The sequence below is a fragment of the Phlebotomus papatasi genome, chromosome 1 (genome assembly GCF_024763615.1).
Source record: "Phlebotomus papatasi isolate M1 chromosome 1, Ppap_2.1, whole genome shotgun sequence".
NCBI classification, from domain to species: domain Eukaryota; kingdom Metazoa; phylum Arthropoda; class Insecta; order Diptera; family Psychodidae; genus Phlebotomus; species Phlebotomus papatasi.
In genome coordinates this window covers 31,347,327-31,365,284 of record NC_077222.1, presented here as the reverse complement: position 1 = coordinate 31,365,284, position 17,958 = coordinate 31,347,327, and the positions used below count along the sequence as shown (strand labels likewise).

General features: G+C 35.8%; 2 protein-coding genes across 3 annotated transcripts; one reads left to right on the top strand and one right to left on the bottom strand.

The window, feature by feature from the left end:
* Nucleotides 1–1,702: 1,702 nt before the first annotated feature.
* LOC129798829 (deoxynucleoside kinase) lies at nt 1,703–8,415 on the top strand. Of its 2 annotated transcripts, none has more exons than XM_055842218.1 (3): nt 1,703–1,899; nt 2,375–2,597; nt 7,689–8,415. In XM_055842218.1, exons 1-3 carry the CDS (start codon nt 1,884–1,886, stop codon nt 8,218–8,220), a joined length of 771 nt encoding a protein of 256 aa, XP_055698193.1. In that variant the 5' UTR covers nt 1,703–1,883; the 3' UTR covers nt 8,221–8,415. The 2 variants fall into 2 exon arrangements, with proteins under 2 accessions (XP_055698193.1, XP_055698194.1); XM_055842219.1 differs by lacking the exon at nt 1,703–1,899 and adding an exon at nt 2,090–2,307.
* Nucleotides 8,416–11,911: 3,496 nt separating this feature from the next.
* On the bottom strand, nt 11,912–17,439 carry LOC129800084 (CUE domain-containing protein 2-A). The gene is made up of 2 exons (XM_055844770.1): nt 17,419–17,439; nt 11,912–16,585 (listed from the first exon to the last, which is right to left on the bottom strand). The coding sequence occupies exons 1-2, from the start codon at nt 17,437–17,439 to the stop codon at nt 16,232–16,234; spliced, it is 375 nt and encodes a 124-aa protein (XP_055700745.1). The 3' UTR covers nt 11,912–16,231.
* Nucleotides 17,440–17,958: the final 519 nt, after the last annotated feature.

The following is a 17,958-nucleotide window of genomic DNA, read 5'->3' as shown; positions in this document are numbered from 1 at the left end:
CCTTTAAGATCAGGAAAATTTCATGAAGTCGAAATTGGTATTTCTTTCTTTCTCACATGGTTTGAATATGTCTATCTCATTCTACTGTGCTCTTCTTCTTCTTTTAAACATCACTCCAAATTCAATTTAGCTCAATCGAATTTGCTGTGCGAAAGAATGAGATAGTCATATGGAAAACATATGAGAAAGAAAGGGATTCGAATTTCGATTTCATGAAATTTTCCTGATCTAAAAGGTGTGTCGGAGTCATTACAGATTAATAGATGATTCTTTTGAAAAGAAAAAAAATTTAATATGGGGGCGCAAGGAGTCGCTCTCAAACACGCGTCTTAACGGTCACCGAATTTAAATTCTGTAAATTCATTACAAACTCTATTGATTTAGTAACTATCCACGAAAACAAATTTGCATTAAAAATTTAAATCAAGAAAAAGGAGAAAGAGGATGAAGGTCAATTTAAACAAATTCTACGGGATGTCGTATTTGCCGTACGCCATTTTAAGCAAAATTTTTGCATGACTTTCTGCGAATTGGGAAATGAACAATAAAATGTATTTTCATCTCTGCTAGACTAATTTTCCCAAGTAATTGAAGGATTAAAGTTACTAAAAATTCATTCCTTATAGCATTTTGGATAACACTTGCCTAGCAATAAATCATATAAAATCACTGAATTTGCGTATAATGACCAGTATAATGCGTATAATGGTAATGACCAGTGCACAATAACTTTTATTTTGTAAACATGTTTTTAACATTTCAATGAGAGTGAATGAAACAGAGATCTAGTTATCTCGTTTTCTCTCATAGAAAATTTTGAAAACATATTTACAAACAAAAGTTATTATGCGTTGGGCATAAGGAATGGGTTCGAACGTTTATGCCTTCGAATAATGTGAATTTTCTTTTAGTTTTCCTAAGAGACTCACACATTTCTATTAAATATTTAGTTGGCTTATCATCATTTGTTGATGATTCTGTTATAATTTATTGTGAATCTTTTACGAAAAACAAACGAAATTCACATTTATTCGAAGGCATGAACGTTCGAAGGGAGAGCACTTTCCCCTATTTGTTTATATATTTACGAATTTTAGAATATGGCAGGTATTTTTAGACTAGAGATAATAGAAATCTATTCCCATTGAATAAAAATATTTTTTGGTTTTTTTTTTAAATAAAGGGTTTCATTGGTTGCATTTTATTAAAAATATAAATCATAAAATTTAGAAGCAAATAAGAAATATTATTTGTTTTTACATTGATGACTTTATTAATAATGTTATTATTGACCTTTCTAACTATAAGTATTTATATTTTCATATACATAATTACTTTTTGAAGAATGTTTTATATTTTATTTTATATTTTAGACTCGGGAGAAATGCCCTTTCCGGTGAATTCTTCCAAGAATTTTCTACAGTTTTATTTTTTAATTGGCTGAGTTCCTGTCGCTCTGTATAAAAGTAGAAAAAATGACCTAGTCCTAGTGCTTCTTAATATTCAAATAAATATTGTTTTTCTAAACTTTTTTTTTACTTAAAACTGGAAATATTTTTTAATTTATTCATTTTTTGTCTGGTCTGACGAATATACCATTCGAATTCAAAATGACTCGTCGAAAATTTAAAAATCCCGCAAACAGTGTGTATAACAAGTTTCAGGGAGCGGTTAATAGAGTGCTCTACTCTGCAAACTTTCTAAAAGTGAGGTTATCTTCTTTGTGTAGCGTAAACAAACCCATGACTTTTCGCGATTATCTGGTTTGCGATAGATGGTGAAATTGTAAAAGTTTCTTCAAATGTAGTTGTTTGTATGATAGTGCTTGCTGTGAAGTATCAAATTGCATAAATAGTGATTTCTGCGTGGTTTAAATCACGACAATGAGAAGATCAATATGTGAGTAATGTTTTGATAATTTTTGCAATATTGACGAAAGATGATAATGTGCTGATCCTTGCATTTGCGATACTGAGGGTGGCTCCTCAAGTTCCATTGTGAGGCAGAAGTCAGCAAAAGCGGGAAATTGCGTCGCAGGAAGTAAACAAAAGACCAGAAGAAAGCTTGACAGCGGAAATACAATCTGACAGTATGTCAGTTCAAAATTGGAGGGAAAACCGTTCCTAATTTAGACTCTGGCTTCTGCCTCAGGCGGTAACTCGTGATTTTCCTCAATTTTCCCTCAGATTTAATAGTCTGATTTTACTAAAAAATACGACAAAGTCTGCTAAAGATCGCAATAAGTCCCTGTGCGTTGGAATTTTGTGGAAAAACCTGCAGAAAGTGATTTTTTCAGCTTGGAGAAAAGTGCGAAAAGTTTAGCGTGGGTTGCAGATGAGTTGGCTAATGAGGACAATCTTTGGCCCCATTTCAGGTAGATTCATCTCGAGGATGGCCAGCAATAGACCCAAATACTGCAGCGAAGGACAGCCCTTCACGGTGTTCATCGAAGGAAATATTGGAAGTGGGAAAACCACCTTCCTGAATCACTTCCAGAAGTACCAGGACTCCGTTTGTCTGCTCACTGAGCCTGTGGAGCAGTGGAGGAACTGTGGGGGGATCAATTTGCTGGATCTGATGTATAAGGAACCGTACAGGTGAGTCTAAAAAAAGCCTTAGAAATTTCTTTTATTTATTTATTTTTTACTATAAATGGTCAGGAGAGATCAGGGAAGTGTTCAAGACCTCCAAGATGTCTCACTAAATTTTCACAAGTTTAATAAAATAATTGCGCATAGCTTTAAAATTGTAGCCAAATTGGAGGCTTAGGGTCAAAGTCCTAAAAATTTATTTGAAATTTACATAAATTAACCCATTAGCACACAATCGTTTGACAAATATTTGAATTTAGCATGTTCCAAATCTTCGAATGGGTCAATGAACTCCAAAAAATACTGTGTAAGCCACAAAAAAATTCAAAATTACATAACGGTTAAGGAATTTGAGGTTAGGTTGTACATAACCTAAAAAATAAATTGATTCTGGTTGGAAAAACTTTATGAACTAGCATGTAATTTTAGCAAAAAAAAATTTGATATAAATTAAATTTCACGATTTCTTAAACATTCTCTAAAATAGATGAGTGTTTTTGCACTTTAACTAACATTAACCGTCTCCAACCTCACTTAAAACTACGCATCTTTATTTTTATTTTAATTCTCCGACAACTTTAGAAGTTTTTGTAAAATGAAATCGTTAAAATATGTCACCTCAAAATTATTTTCTGCAGCATTCCCTTAATTTTCCAAAAGGTTATTAAGAGTTTGAAGTTAGATTAACCATAACCTAATAAAAGAGTTTGTTTTGCTTAAAAAGATCTTTTAAATAAAAATGTGATTCATATTCTATGCAAAGATAATTGTTATTTTTTTTTTCAACAAAATCATATTTAAATTAAATCACAAATAACCACGCATAACCTCTTGAGATAATTAGAGAAATAGACGCTGAAGACGCAATTTTGGAGGTTAGAATTTAATATATTTTGGCTATTTGGGATTACCGGGTATATAAAGGGACAGATAATCCTAACCGGCTTATGTAGGTGAGATTCTTAACGTGAGCTAACTCGGAGTGCAAGCAAATTCGATTTGGAGCTGAAGTTGGGAGACGCCATTCAGTCATCTTGAATCAAATTCGTGAAATTATACAAATTTTGCATTTAAACCAAAATATCAAGGATTTGGATGAACTGACAGAAAAGTGATATATGGGTGAAATGTAGACCAGAATGTTCTTTATAATTTTCCCATAGAACATGATCTCATCGATTACTCAGAAGCCAAGATAAGCGAGGTCTTTTGTTTCTTAACTCGTTTTTTCATCCAGAGTGCCCCAAGTAGTCATTTGTTGAACTTCAACTATATCAAAGAATTGTTGTCTTTTGTGGGACTTTCCATTTAAAACCCTATTTTAAGTGTCTTGGTGGAGTAGAGGCAGTCAAATTGGCATCTGAGTGATTTCAAAGCGTTATTATTGGAAAAATCAATTTTTTCACACTTAAACGGCAAAATCGGAGTGATAACGTAGTCTGAGCGGAAAATGATGTATGGACGAAATGTAGAGACAAATGTGCTCTACAATTATGTTGAAGTAATCATCAAAATCGGTTCAGCGACAGTCGAGATAATTGAGGTTATGTGATATTGAAATTGGTTTTTCGACTGTGGCGCCCCTGGTGTTGGTCCCACGAAGTTCAAATATTCTAAAAAGTTGTAGCATTTGGTGAGACCTTTCGTATAAGCCCTCATTCATCAAAATCGGTCACATAGAACCGGAGATATGATTTTTTGAATTTTGTGAACTTTGACCCCTCATATCTCCAATTCTGTTTTAAGCACAGCGCGCTTACGCACCATTTTGGAAACGTCCTAGACTGGACTACAACATACTAAAATTTCATTAACTTGCACAATGCCGTTTTTGAGAAAAATGTCTTTGAATTTCGATGAATTTTGACGCTATCACAGCGCCACCTGTGGTAACTTTTTGAACTTCCATCTGAAAGTGCTCATCGAGACGAAACCAAAAAGGTAAAATTTAGGCCGCTATGTTAATTAGAACCGGAGATAGAGGCCGGTCAATGTTCGAACTTTGACCCCTTATAGCTCGGGTCAGGGGTTATGGATCGACTTAAGGTTTTTTTTGTTTGATAGGTATAATCAACGGCTACAACATACTAAAATTTCAGCCCGATTGCATAAGGAATTTTTGAGTTATTTAACTTTTAAGATTTAAAAATTTTCTTTTTAATAATAGCGCCCCTAGCGGTGGTTTTACGAACTTGCGATGTTAGAAGGGGAAGTGGCATTTCACGAGAGCTTTCCAAAAAGCCCTCATCTTTTAAATTCTGACAATTAGAACCGGAGTTATGGCCATTTTAAGAAATTTTTTTGGACCCTTATAGCTCGGGTCAGGGGGGTCGGGGGACCTTAAGTTTGGTATTGATGGAAAGCTCTAAGGCCCAGTTATAACTTACTAAAATTTGAGCCCGCTTGATGCCATAGGGGCGGAGCTATTGAGAAAACAAAAAAATGGGGGTCTTCAAAATGGCGGAAGGAGGGGTGGGGGGTGGGGGGTCAATGCACCATGTTGCAATTTTCATACGATATTTAACCTTTGCCGAAAACCGCAAGTCGATATCTTTTTTAGTTTAGGAGCTATTAAGCTCCAAAGAGCGGCCGGACGGCCGGCCGGCCGGCCGGGAACGTAACTTAGCCCCCCATATATTCGTGATCAGGAAGTGGCGAAACACATTTTGGCCAAGTTTGAGCGCGATCGGAGGACATGAAATTTTGTTAGGATTATAGTAGGTGAGATTGTTAAGAATCTCACCTAATACTATAGCATGCTTAGAAAACACAGTAGAGTCTTCCAAATTTGAACGCTTGCGGGCTATGAATGACATTTCTCACCTTTCAAATTCTGATTAAATTGCACTTTAAATCAAATTCCCGTACATTTTCTCTAATTTTCGTGGTGATGTATATATTGCTTCTTCATTTTATACGATAATAATGTCTGTAAATATTTAGGGCACAACAGAGAAAAATGATTCTCAATCATTATAGCATGAATTTTGTAACATAACTTTACATAACCTTACATTTGACGTTTGGAATTTAACTATCATTCGAATTTGAGAGATTCAGATTTGAGAGACTCTACTGTATATCGCAAAAAAGGAACTTCATAAATTTCTTAGAATTTGGAGAAGTATTACTGCTCAAAATATTTTTGAGGTTAAATCCGACCTAACCTTGTATTCTTAAATAATTTCTCAGGGTAATATACTGAATTCTCCTCGTAATTTATTTTTACAGAGTATATTTTGCTGAAAAATTTGAATAGAAAAATCACAGATGTGATCAGCTTATTTCGGGTCTAACCTTAAAATATTTTCGCTAAAATATTTGAATAGTAAAAACAACCTTATTTCTGATATTTTTTAATGTCGGAAATTTGAATGCAAACAATTTAGATTAATTTGTTAACATTTTTAAGTCTTCTTGCTGTGGAACTGCATTAGGTCGTAAGCTCAAAATGTTTTTACGAGGTTAAGCTTTTTTTTTTTAAATCGCAAATTGTCTCTCAAAATTGTTAAGTCTCATTCACATGATGAAAAAGTGCATAAAAAAATGCATAGACATAGACCGAAATAGAACACTCTGATAGGCTGATCTTTCTTAAGCATTTTTCCATTAAACTTTTTCATAAAGACGATTGTAGTTCCCAATTTAACTCCCAACTGTTCCTAATTGCATTCGAATCAAGTGCATGCGAATGAATCGTCTGTCAAATTAGCATTGCGCGCATAAAGCAACTGTTTATATTTTCTTTCGTGTAAATTTGAGAGAAATGATTTGACAACCGATTCATTCGCATATATTTGAATCAAATGTAATTGGGAACAGTTAAGAGTTAAATTGAGAACTACCAAGTACAAAGTAAAAATTCCTTTGCAACTTTTTTTCATGTGTATTCAGCTTAAAAATTATATTTAAAAGTAAATTTAGAAGCTTCTATTTTCTAAAATAGAAAATAGAAAGTTTGTTTGGAACTTTTGAGGTTATGTTGTAAATAACCCAAAAATTCTACCATAACATTTGGGAATTAGGGATTCTGTATTAGGGAAATGTATTTGTAATACCGATTCAAGGAAAAAAAGCGGATAATTGTGAAATTTTGCAATGATTTTCGTTAAATATTTGTTCAAAAGTCATAACTTTGGAAAATTCTAACCTTCACGCCGGCGAATATTCTACGCTAAACAACCAGCACAAAAGTTGAAAATTATTCCATAAGTTTCTTTCAGCAAAAATAAAGTCTACGGTCCTCATTTTTATATTTAGCTGAAGAGTTCTCACACAAAACGAGGTTATGCTGAACATAACCTTCAAAAGTATTTTAAGGAACTTTAGAAAAGATATTTGATAAAACCAGAAGGACATATTAATTACTATGTGGATTGGTAAAATAAAGGATTAAAAATGCACCCGGGTAACAAATATTTACAGTGTATGAATTATTAAAGGTTAAGTAAAAAATAACCTCAATTTTCATTAAATCTTGCTTATCCAAGTAAATTGACGTGCAAAATGTACGTTTTAATCGTGGATATTCTACAAATTTTCAACTTTCTTAAGAAAAGAACCATTATTGGTTTACAAAACAAGTTCTTTTTGTAGATTATGATTATACAGTAGACTCTCTCTCAATCGGGCATATGGGGCAAAATGTCACATCCAAATTATCGATAGATTTGGAGTCAAAGCCATTGTAAATTCCACAAAAAGCGCTCAATTATAAAGAATAATGATAAAATAAGAGGAACTACAGCGAATTTGAGCAAATTTGTTTCATAATTAAACGTGAAAATTGCCAACAAAATTTTTCGCCCGGTTCAGAAAATAACCGATTGAGCGAGAATCTACGGTAAAACAAACTTGCATTCAAAGTCTCAATGAAGTGTAATCGCTCTATAAAATTACGTCTCATCGTTTAACCGTTCTTGATTTAGAGGCAAAACGGTTTTAGATATCTGACCGACCCTCCATAGATCATCAACTTTGACCCATTTAACTTAAGCTTTTTTTTTGTAAAATTTCGAATAATTTTAGTGCAATGATTAATTCTTTAAAAATATGAGGCACTTGTAGATGGTTTTATGAGATTTTTTGGGTAACTAGGTGGGCAATGCCCTTCCAAACTTACGTCACGATTACAATGCTGAACATGCACGTCCATCCCACGGAGAAGTCTGTGAAATTGATGGAGCGCTCTATGTATAGCGCTCGCTATTGCTTCGTGGAGAACATGACGCGCTCGGGAATGTTGCATCCGGGTATGTATAACATTCTCCAAGAATGGTACTCTAGCATCGAGTCCATGGTGAATATCCAGGCGGATCTCATTGTCTACCTCCGGACGGATCCCGAGGTGGCCTATGAGCGAGTGAAGGCTCGTGCCCGGTCAGAGGAGAGCTGCGTGCCCCTCGAATACCTCCGGGAGATCCACAATCGCTACGAGGATTGGCTCATTCATGGTCTACACCACCGACCAGCTCCGGTTCTCGTGCTAGACGGAAATCTCGACCTCAATCTCATTGGAACTGAATATGTGAGGTCAGAGAGTAGCATCCTCAAGCCAATCCTAATTGAAAATACCAACAGGCAGCCCATTTTGGCTTCGCCTAGTAAGCAGACCAAGGAGAACTTCTAGCATTTGCAGCATTTCCACATGAAGTAATTTATTCCTTACTAGAATTGTAGTGTCTTTTTTTGTGTGAACTTTTTTTTCTATTTTTGGAATGGACCAAAGATTGATGGTGAAAGTTTTTTTTTTCCAAACACGAGTGTAGTATTTCAGTTGCAATTGGACATACAACTTTCTTGATAATAAAAGTGTAATAATGAATTGTAAGGCCTTTCAATTTTTCTAACTTTCAACGCTCTCAACAAAGCTGACAAGATTTAAAATAACTTTTGGTAAGAGGTCCTTGGAAGGGCATATCAGAAAGGAACAGGTAATCCATGGCAGAGGCGTCACACTGACCCCAGCTCCCGGGAGCAGTTCCGTCAACCCCAGCCAGAGTCTCTATCGGAAAGGTATCCCTTGGGGTAGATATATGAAAGGTGACAGCAATGAAGTACCCATTTAGCCGGTTAGATAATCCGGATAAGAGATGTTGTCCCTAGCCCTGAGATAACCAAATTATCCACTCCTCAATAACTTTTCAAATCATGACCGTTGTAATCTTAATATTGTTGACGATGAGACTTTTCAACTTTTAGAGTGAGAAAATTGTCTGGGTTTTGCGCCAGCAACAGTTCATCCGAAGACACATCAGATTGTCGCACATATCGTCGGTTGCGGCTACCTCTGTCGTATCTGCATTTGTTTTGTATCTGCATTTGGTGCAAGCTACAATACATACATCCCCTCTTGCGTGAAATGCTGACACAAAAGAAATGCAGATACGACAGAGGTAGACGCAACCGACGATATTACTACCTCCGCCCTTCTCAAGGTAAATTATGACATTTCTTCAGCTATTGATCGTGGTCGTTTTGTGATTCTAGTTCTTCTAGATTTCACTAAGGCCTTTGATAGTCTTCCTCACAACCTCCTTTGCTACAAGCTGTGTAGTCTATTCAAATTTTCTTCTGCTGTTGCCCTTATTCGATCCTACTTTGCTGGTAGATCACAAATTGTAAAATTTGGTGACAATAATTCCCCACCTGCATTCCTATGTAATGGCATCGGCCCTCTTTTATTCTGTCTTTTCATCAATGATTTACCTTCAATCTTGTTAAATTGCCTATTCCATCTCTATGCAGATGACCTTCAAATCTATGTCGATGGTGATCCTACCAATCCCTTGGACGCCTTTGAACTTATGAATTCCAACCTTTCTAATATTAAGTACTGGGCGTCTTCGAATGATTTACTTTTAAACCCGAAAAAGTCTCAAACAATCGTTATTTATAAGAGAACTGTTTCTTTTGATTTTTATCCTCTAATCTTTCACGGAGAAATTATTCCCTTTGTTGATCAGGTAAAAAACCTTGGAGTAATCTTTAATTCTGCTTTGTCTTGGTCAGATCATGCCACATCAATTTGCCGTAAGGTCAACTATTCTTTGTACACCCTCCGACGCTTCCGGGACATCACACCTTATGACACTCGCTTGCTCCTCGCGAGAGCGCTTCTTCTTCCTTTCTTTAACTACGGAGCAGAACTCTTCTTTTCGGCGGATAGTGACAGCATCCGTCGTCTCACAGTTTCTTTCAATAATTGTGTCAGGTATATCTGTGACTTAAATCGTCGGGACCATATCACTTCCCATAGAAATGTATTTATTGGCTGTGACCTTACTTCACACTTAAGAGCTGTGCTTTTTCTATTTAATTTGTTAATATTTGGGTGTCCTCAGTATCTGTCGAGTCTTCTGGTTAGGGGGGGCTCGGCCAGAGTTCGGGGACTCATAGTGCTTAAGGTCAGGAGTGACTGTCTTTACCGGTCATTATTTGTAAAGGGCGTAGTTATCTTTAACTCCGTTTCAAGTAATCTGCGTAGGTCTGCAGATGGCATCCAACGCTTTTTTCAGGCTGAATCTTAAGGAAGCACTTATTAGATCTTTTTTTTTTCTTATTTAATTTTCATTTACCTTTTCTAATACTATTGTAAATCCTCCTTTTATTTTTCTTTTTTTTTTGTTGCTGTTTTTTTGTACTTGTTTTTCTTTATCACAATTGTAAGAGGGATGAACCCTATTTTTGTGATTGAATAAATATTACTATTACTATTATTACGTGCACAGTTGTTGACCAGGAAAAGGAGACATGGCTTCGGCACGTCCCGAAAATGATTATGCTAGACTTTCTGAAACGTGGCCTCTGGCCTCCTCGTGGAAAATGAAAAAAAAGGGAAATTCTCTTCACAATCGCACTTATATTATTAAATTAGTTTACAATATTTTGCTCTTCTGATAATATTGATTCCGCGATCTTGTCTCGGGCACTTCAGGGGGACAGCACACACTTATTCCTGGGAGCGCTTTGTAGCTCCTTCCAGCGTTGTCGGTAATGATGGGGTAATGGTGGGCTCCTCTGGGTGAGATTTACACACTTACGACTGGGCACTTACTAACTCAATTCCTGGTCCATCGTGTGCTCTCCCATCACACAACGGGACACTCACTTTCACTTGGAAGTTGCACAAATATTGCTACCCTCGAATAGCATCTTTTGAGGCGCGAGCAATTCAGTTCAAGAGAGAAAATTTTTCAAATTTTTAAATTTGTTCGCTACACTTCCGACGGCTAGATTACGACGGAATCATAAGGGCAAAGGCCTTACCATTCTAAATGGAGTGCGGCTACTCTTTCCAGGTAGATTCGATGACTGACCTCGACGTCAAACTTAGATGATTTACGACAACTAAGTAGTGGGATCCATTAAAGATGAACGTCGATTCTGAGATAATCTAGCCGTGTTAACCTCAGTTCTAGTCGGTGTAGGACGAAGCGGGCTTAGGAACAGAGGGTGATCAGGAAAGGGGGCAACAGCCTCGACACTCTTTCTGCGATGGGTCTATTGGATTTGCTTACCAGGGTAAGGAACGACGATTCAAACACTCTATAAGTCCGATCCATAAGTAGCCAATGACTATCTGTTCTCTCCATGTTCAAGGAAGCGGGCTTGTACGATTAAGAGGACCACGGAAGGGGGCCACAAATTCGTCACTTCCTGAAGAGCAGTACAGCATTCGCGGGCTCAGTCTTCTCCGGTGATATTGCCGATCACAATATCTGTGTTAACGCCGTTTAAAGTGACGAATTCGGGGAACGGATGGTAATAAGGAAGGGGCTAAAGCCTCGTCTCTTCCTGGAGGGTTGTAAAGCACTCTCGGTTCAAGCTCGACCCCGAAGTATTGCCGAAGGCAATAGCTGTCAGAGATAAGTTTCATTTCTGGGCCTAGATGCGATTCACTAAAGTAACCACTACTCCCAAAAAAAATACCTCAAAATTCAGTAGTCTTGCTTGCTATCATAATTTAGGTATCTTCGGAGACGGAGTTCCAACTTTAATCTGAAACCCATATTAACATAATGCCTAAAAGTATTTTGTTATACATCGATATCATTAGCTCTTCCTACAACCGACGATTGACGATTTATCAACATTCCTGCTCATCCTCTTATAGACATTCAACTTCTAAACTGATTTAAAGTGCTGTGACTCGATAGACCTTGAAATACATTACATAACTTTGGGATAAATTACCTTATCAGGAACTGCGGCATGACAGAGCTGCTCAATGGGATTTCGATTGCATAAAGTTTTACCGCGGGGAAAAAAAGTAGAGCAGAGTGGCTCTATAAATCTGCGATTTAAAATGCATTATCTCTTCTCAGTTTCACTGAATTGTATTTCCAAGAAAGATTATCATCAATATTTCCATCGTCATTTTTTCACATAATATTTCCTACATCATGTCACTTAATACATTCAATACTCAAAGAAAGTGTTTCTTTTTCTTGATTTTCTTCTTCTTTTTTTTTGTTTAAACACACATTTAAGAAATACGATTATTTTTACTGTAATTTTTTTTTCTTGATTAAAACCTCTTTAATTAATGGTTTCTTTTTCTCTACACGCAAATAAATTCATGTGCACTTGTTAATCCTACTCTGTCTTTCTCTGTTGAGAAAATTGGGGATAAAAAGGAAATTACTAATAATAAAGGAACTAAAATTACAAATGGTAATATTAGGGCCATACTGTTTTCTCAATGGTATTTCTTTTATCAATTTTATCTTCCTTTTTATTCCTGTATCAAGTCATGGTTATTTTTGTTTCGCTTAAGGAATCAACACTAATTATGATGGAACACATAAAATAAGTTTTTTTTCTTCTTTTCTTTCTCTCTAATAAACATGAATACAAAAATAAAATGATTGGCACATTTATTTACGGGAAGATTGATGAAAAATTAATTAGAATACAGTTAAAATAATTTTTGTACTGGTATAATAAAGAGATTTCGGGATAGAAAGATGTTCAAGGACCAATTTGAATTAATTTTATCAGCTATAAAATGCCATTTAAAGCCATAACTCAATTATGTTTAAAAAGCTTTCACAGACATCATAACTCAAAAACTCCGCTGATACATAATTTTTAATCACGCTCCACTCAAATATGTATACTTCATTGAAATTACTTTTTTAAAATCATTTTCTACACTATACTTCAAGTTACCACAATTTCTGGTATTAAGTTCTGAATAAGGATGAAAAAATCTGTATAAAAAAGCCACGCCAAATCATATACATGGGATGGATGATGTACGTTCACAAATTCAGGAGAAGATTTTAAAGCTTCGAGCGATGGAAGCATCATACCACTTGATTTTTCCCTAATTAATTTGACTTGTCATTGGTTAGATTTATTAAAGAAAAACCCGAGTTTTGCAATACTTTCATCATCCAAGGCTGCAAAACTTCCCTACTGATATTGTTCAAAAAGAATTCTCATTCTTTGATATGAGTCTTCCTTCCTTGCAACATATACCAAACAATGCGAGAGCCAGGAACAACGAAGGTATAGATAGTAGATACCATTTGAAAGCAACTTTGAAAAAATTGGACAGTGGTTTTGTGTTTATTTTAGTGGAGAAGATTTAAATATTTCTACTTCAATATGCACGGAAAGCTTATGGTCTCTACACACTAGAGAAATTTATGTCCATATTGAAGAGTTTTTCCTACATCAACGTAGGGAATTTGCTTCAATATGGACATAAATGTCTCTAGTTGCAGAGGCCATAAAGAGGAAAATGTGACAGAGTATTTGAAGAGACTCTATTATCAAGCCTGCAAGGACAAAAAGTCAGTTTTCCGTCACGTGCATCATCAGGGAGAGGTTCATTTCAGCAGATTTTGGGCATGTTTAAATTCTGTGGGGGCACTCAATGAGTCAAGTGGTAGAGTACTCGCTATATGATGCAAGTGTCCCGGGTTCGAATCCCCTTTAGGTTACCAGGAATTTTTCTGGCGTTAAAGGTGTTCGGATTGTATCCAGTGAGCTTCACTGCACTTGATTCCACGGGCATGGGACTGACAACCTCATCCCGTATCAGAAAAAAATAATAATGTATGTCTAGAAATCCCCTTGCGGGAAGGCCTAGTTCCCTCATGGAATATTGTGCCAGCATTATTATTATTATTAAATTCTGTGGTTTGAAATCAATCTTTCATTATTACTTTTGCTGAGGTGATGAGGGCACTGACAGTGGAAAGAAGCTAGATGGAAGGATTCACATCAGCAGGATCTGGTGAGACAGTCTGCCGAGAAGAGAAGATCAGTCTCTTAGCTACACTGCTTTACATCAGCACCAGTCAGCTCTCCAATGAACTCGCCAGCACAATATAAAATTTGGGACAAATCCCCGTTTTGGGGATAAATATTCGGCATGAGTATTTGTTCTCACGACGTTGGTGTTTCGAGAGAGAAAGAGAGCGCTAGGTAAGCTTTCAATGAAGCTGTCTCTGACTTAAAGTGATAGAACGCGTGCAGAAAAATGAGTGATGCACCATCAAGGGAGTACTTCCTCCGAGAAGCATAAGATTTGGAAGGACTTAGCCCTTTGCTCACTCAGGGAACAGAGACAAGAATCAAAGTTTTCTTAATTAAGTTTCTACGTAAAAAAGTTAGAGAACGGTTTATTAATATGATTCATGAGGGTTTTCTGAATATGTTTTCGTCAAAATTGCAGAATCAATGTGACTGGCAAATTGTTATTAGAAGAGGTGCAAAAGTTAGACAGTATTACGCAAAAAAAGGACGACGATACCACATGAATTGCGAATTGCACACAGTAAAGAGCAGCATAAGGGCCTCTATAGTTGTAAAAATTTACGTCAAAATTTAGTATTTTGAAGAAAATCGCCGGTATATCTTCAAAATCAATTGAAGGCGATTTACTTCAAAATACTAAATTGTGACGTAAGTTTCTTGTGTAGAGACCATAACACTGCGTAGAAGATAGCTTCGCATGAGTAAATGCCTGAAGACGTACGGCTCAGTGTAGGATCGTATGTACAGGGGTATGCTTTCAGGTTTCGCACATTCTCTCACTTCGAACATTTCATATTTCTCTCATATTCATTTAATAAATCCAACCTAATTTTTCTAGAAATATGTGATAGGTCAGATTCATTAAAGGAACACGGGAATAGTATGAAATATGTGAAGCCTGAAAGCCTCCCCCTATATTCATTTCGCAGTGAACATGGGAAAACAAATCCGAAGGTCCAACTATTCTATTTAAAAAAAATCAAATCGAGAAGTCATCAAAAGGATCGCAAAAGAAAAAAAACTTAGGGAAACACTAGAACACCAGCACCACCAAAATCATCATGTTTAATGTTGAAAATGGTGAACCTTTGATCCGATCTGAAGAATTTATGTATCAATTATATATTCAGTGACGACTGTCAGTATCATGATTTTGGTTGCAATTTGAACCAAGTCACAGCACCCCATGACAGACAATATTCCCTGATTTGTACCAAAATAAAAGAACTTCGGAATTAAAAAAAAAATGGGAACATAAGCCGGAAAACTTCAAAACATCTGTCCAAGCTCAACTGCTTCATAAACCACATACCAAATGAACTTCATAACTAACTTCAAACTAACGTTTGCATATATTAAAAATCAGTATAAAGCCTATGAGAGGGCGTGGCTTAAAATTACTTTTGGACAGAGCTTAAACAGGAAAAAATGTTATTACCTCGCTGCAAACTAAAAGTTTGAAAAAAGCATGTGGCTTTGTAACAAATCCCTTTAGTTTTTATTTAAATTTAGAACTCTGGCAACATTAAATAAAATCAGTTCTTCTAATTTGACAGTCAAACTCAAAGTTAAGCAATAATGGCATTAAAAGGAAATTTAGATAAAATTTTCTCGCAATAGTTCTTGAACATCCCGCGTCTTGGACCTTTTTTAGTAGGGAGACATTTGAGTTAAATGAATGACTAGATATTTGGTGTTTTTTTTTATTATCATAAAATGCAAGGGGGGTTGTCAAACAAAAAATATGTGAACGTTTCGCCTCTGAGACGAATGAGCGCGCCCCCTTTTGAGATTCCCACAAGTTTTGTTCTTTTTGTTCTTGTCACAGTATAGTCCTAATATCACAAAAATGTCCAATTGGAATACATAGATGCTAGATTTGCATTAACTAATAAATAATTAATTGAAATAACTAATACAATATGCATAATTGTAACTGTTGACGTTCTTCGGCAGAACACACTAAAGTAATAATTATTAAAATATTCATTCATGAGACATTCATGCAGAAATGGTAATTGCATCAATAACTTATCTAGACACCATCTAGGTGCCTCTTTATGCTCATTTCGGGCACCATTTCTGGGTATCATCTTAGCCAAATAGGTGGATAATAAACTTAGGGTTAGCAGTAAGTACAGCACTGATGGTGGACTCGACATATCATAAGTCCATGCACCTGACCACAGCGAAAATTGCAAATTTTTGCACAAACTGTCAATTTTCATGTGTGATTTCGACTGAAAGTGGTTCAATATAAAAAACAGAAACATAGGAAGGACAGAGTGGCTATTGGGATTGTGAAATTGTGAGGTTATAAGCACACTGGACAATTTACGCTTCTGTTTTTTATACGTGAACAATCTTAGTTACGGACAAATTGGTTTCTTTGGTTTTTTCAACTCAGCCTCATCATCACCACATACCTCAGTGTATCGCTCCCCCTTGAGCGAAACAATCTTGTTGTCCCGATAGCGAACCATCTTCTTTGGTTCCACCTTGGGAGCCACTGGCTTATACTCGCGATTCTCCGAGTTCTTGTCCACATACGAATATCGCGCAATGATGCGACTCTTGAGCTCAGCATCGTCAATAGCATGACTCTTGGGAGCCTGGATGTTTGTGCCATTTCCAGAGAGACACTGTCCAGTTTCCTGGCGATGCAGCAGAATCTGCGTGGCACGATCAATGTCACCACTTGCAATGGTCACGCAGTGCTTCACCTGTCAGCCAATAGAAAACAATCATTTTCAAAATGGCCGACTCAAGTATTAAGTCTTATTAGGTTAGGCTCATATGGTGTATTTTGATACGTAATATAGTAAATGCTAAAGCGCGTCCTCTAAGATGCAAGTGTTCGAGGTTTGAGTCCTCCTTAGAACACCAAAAACTTTCTGATTAAGCACGTTTCTAATAATCGGTCTAATCGCACCAAATGACATTAACAACGCCGTCAGTGTATATAAGAAAAACAATAATACTCGTCTATAAAGCTTGTTTACCAAGATGTTTCAAGTATAAGGTGGGCCAGATCGAACCGCCAGTGACGTAGATACTTTTACCCGACTGGTACAGTGTCGACAACTCAGATTTGTCAAACATTTGTAATAGAAAAATAAGAATCGAATAATGTTGCAAAGATTAATTAATTTTCTTTATAAGTGAAAATATATTTATTGTTCCTCGGCTAATGAACTTCAAATAAGTATAATATTATACATTTTGATTTAAAAAAAACATCTTTTTACTAATATGACCACATTGGGTATGATATTAAAATTGCCTAGGATAAAATATCGTCCATATATGCCATTAAACTCAATCATTTCCTTAAATCGATTTTCCATTGTTAAATTTTAAAATTTAATCTTATTTTGCAGCTAATATGTTTAAAAATTGCATTCATTGTACACTTCTTAGTCAATTTTCAATTTTATTAAGTTTTTTGAAAAATTATAGAGACTATACAGAAAAAAATTCACAGCATTCTAGGCAAGCTAGCCTTACCGGCCAATTCAATGTATGGGGTCGTGGAGCACCACATTTCTCTTTTTACATCGGATTTTATAGTTTCCATATCGATAAAATGGTTTTTCCAACTTATTTTATTACCAAAGAAAAAGTAACACTTCAGAAAAATTAAATTTTTTTTTGATAGTTTGTTTCACTAAAATGATAGTTCCAATGAGTGTATTAGGCCCAGGCTTGTAAATAATACCTCGTTTAATGTTTCGACAGCAATATTTTCAGAAACTGTTCGAGATTCAGAGGCATGTACCTTCACATTCGAATGTAAAAATTGTACCATATGCCTTGGAACAAATCGATATTGCTTTTTTATTTGTCTTGTAACAAAAAATTAAGAACTTTAAATACTAAATGAGGTAAGCAATGGATCTTAAAGAATTACAGATTCTTTTTGTGTAGCAAAAATTAAGATTAATTTTCGATTTTCCCGGAAAAAGATGGTAAAGTCTGAACTGCAGAGAGCATTTTCTCTAGCGTAACTTTCTCTTTGTGAAAAAATTATTTGATAATATTTTTATGATTTAAATTTTAAAAAATAGACCAAGAATCAGAATATTGGGAGATAATT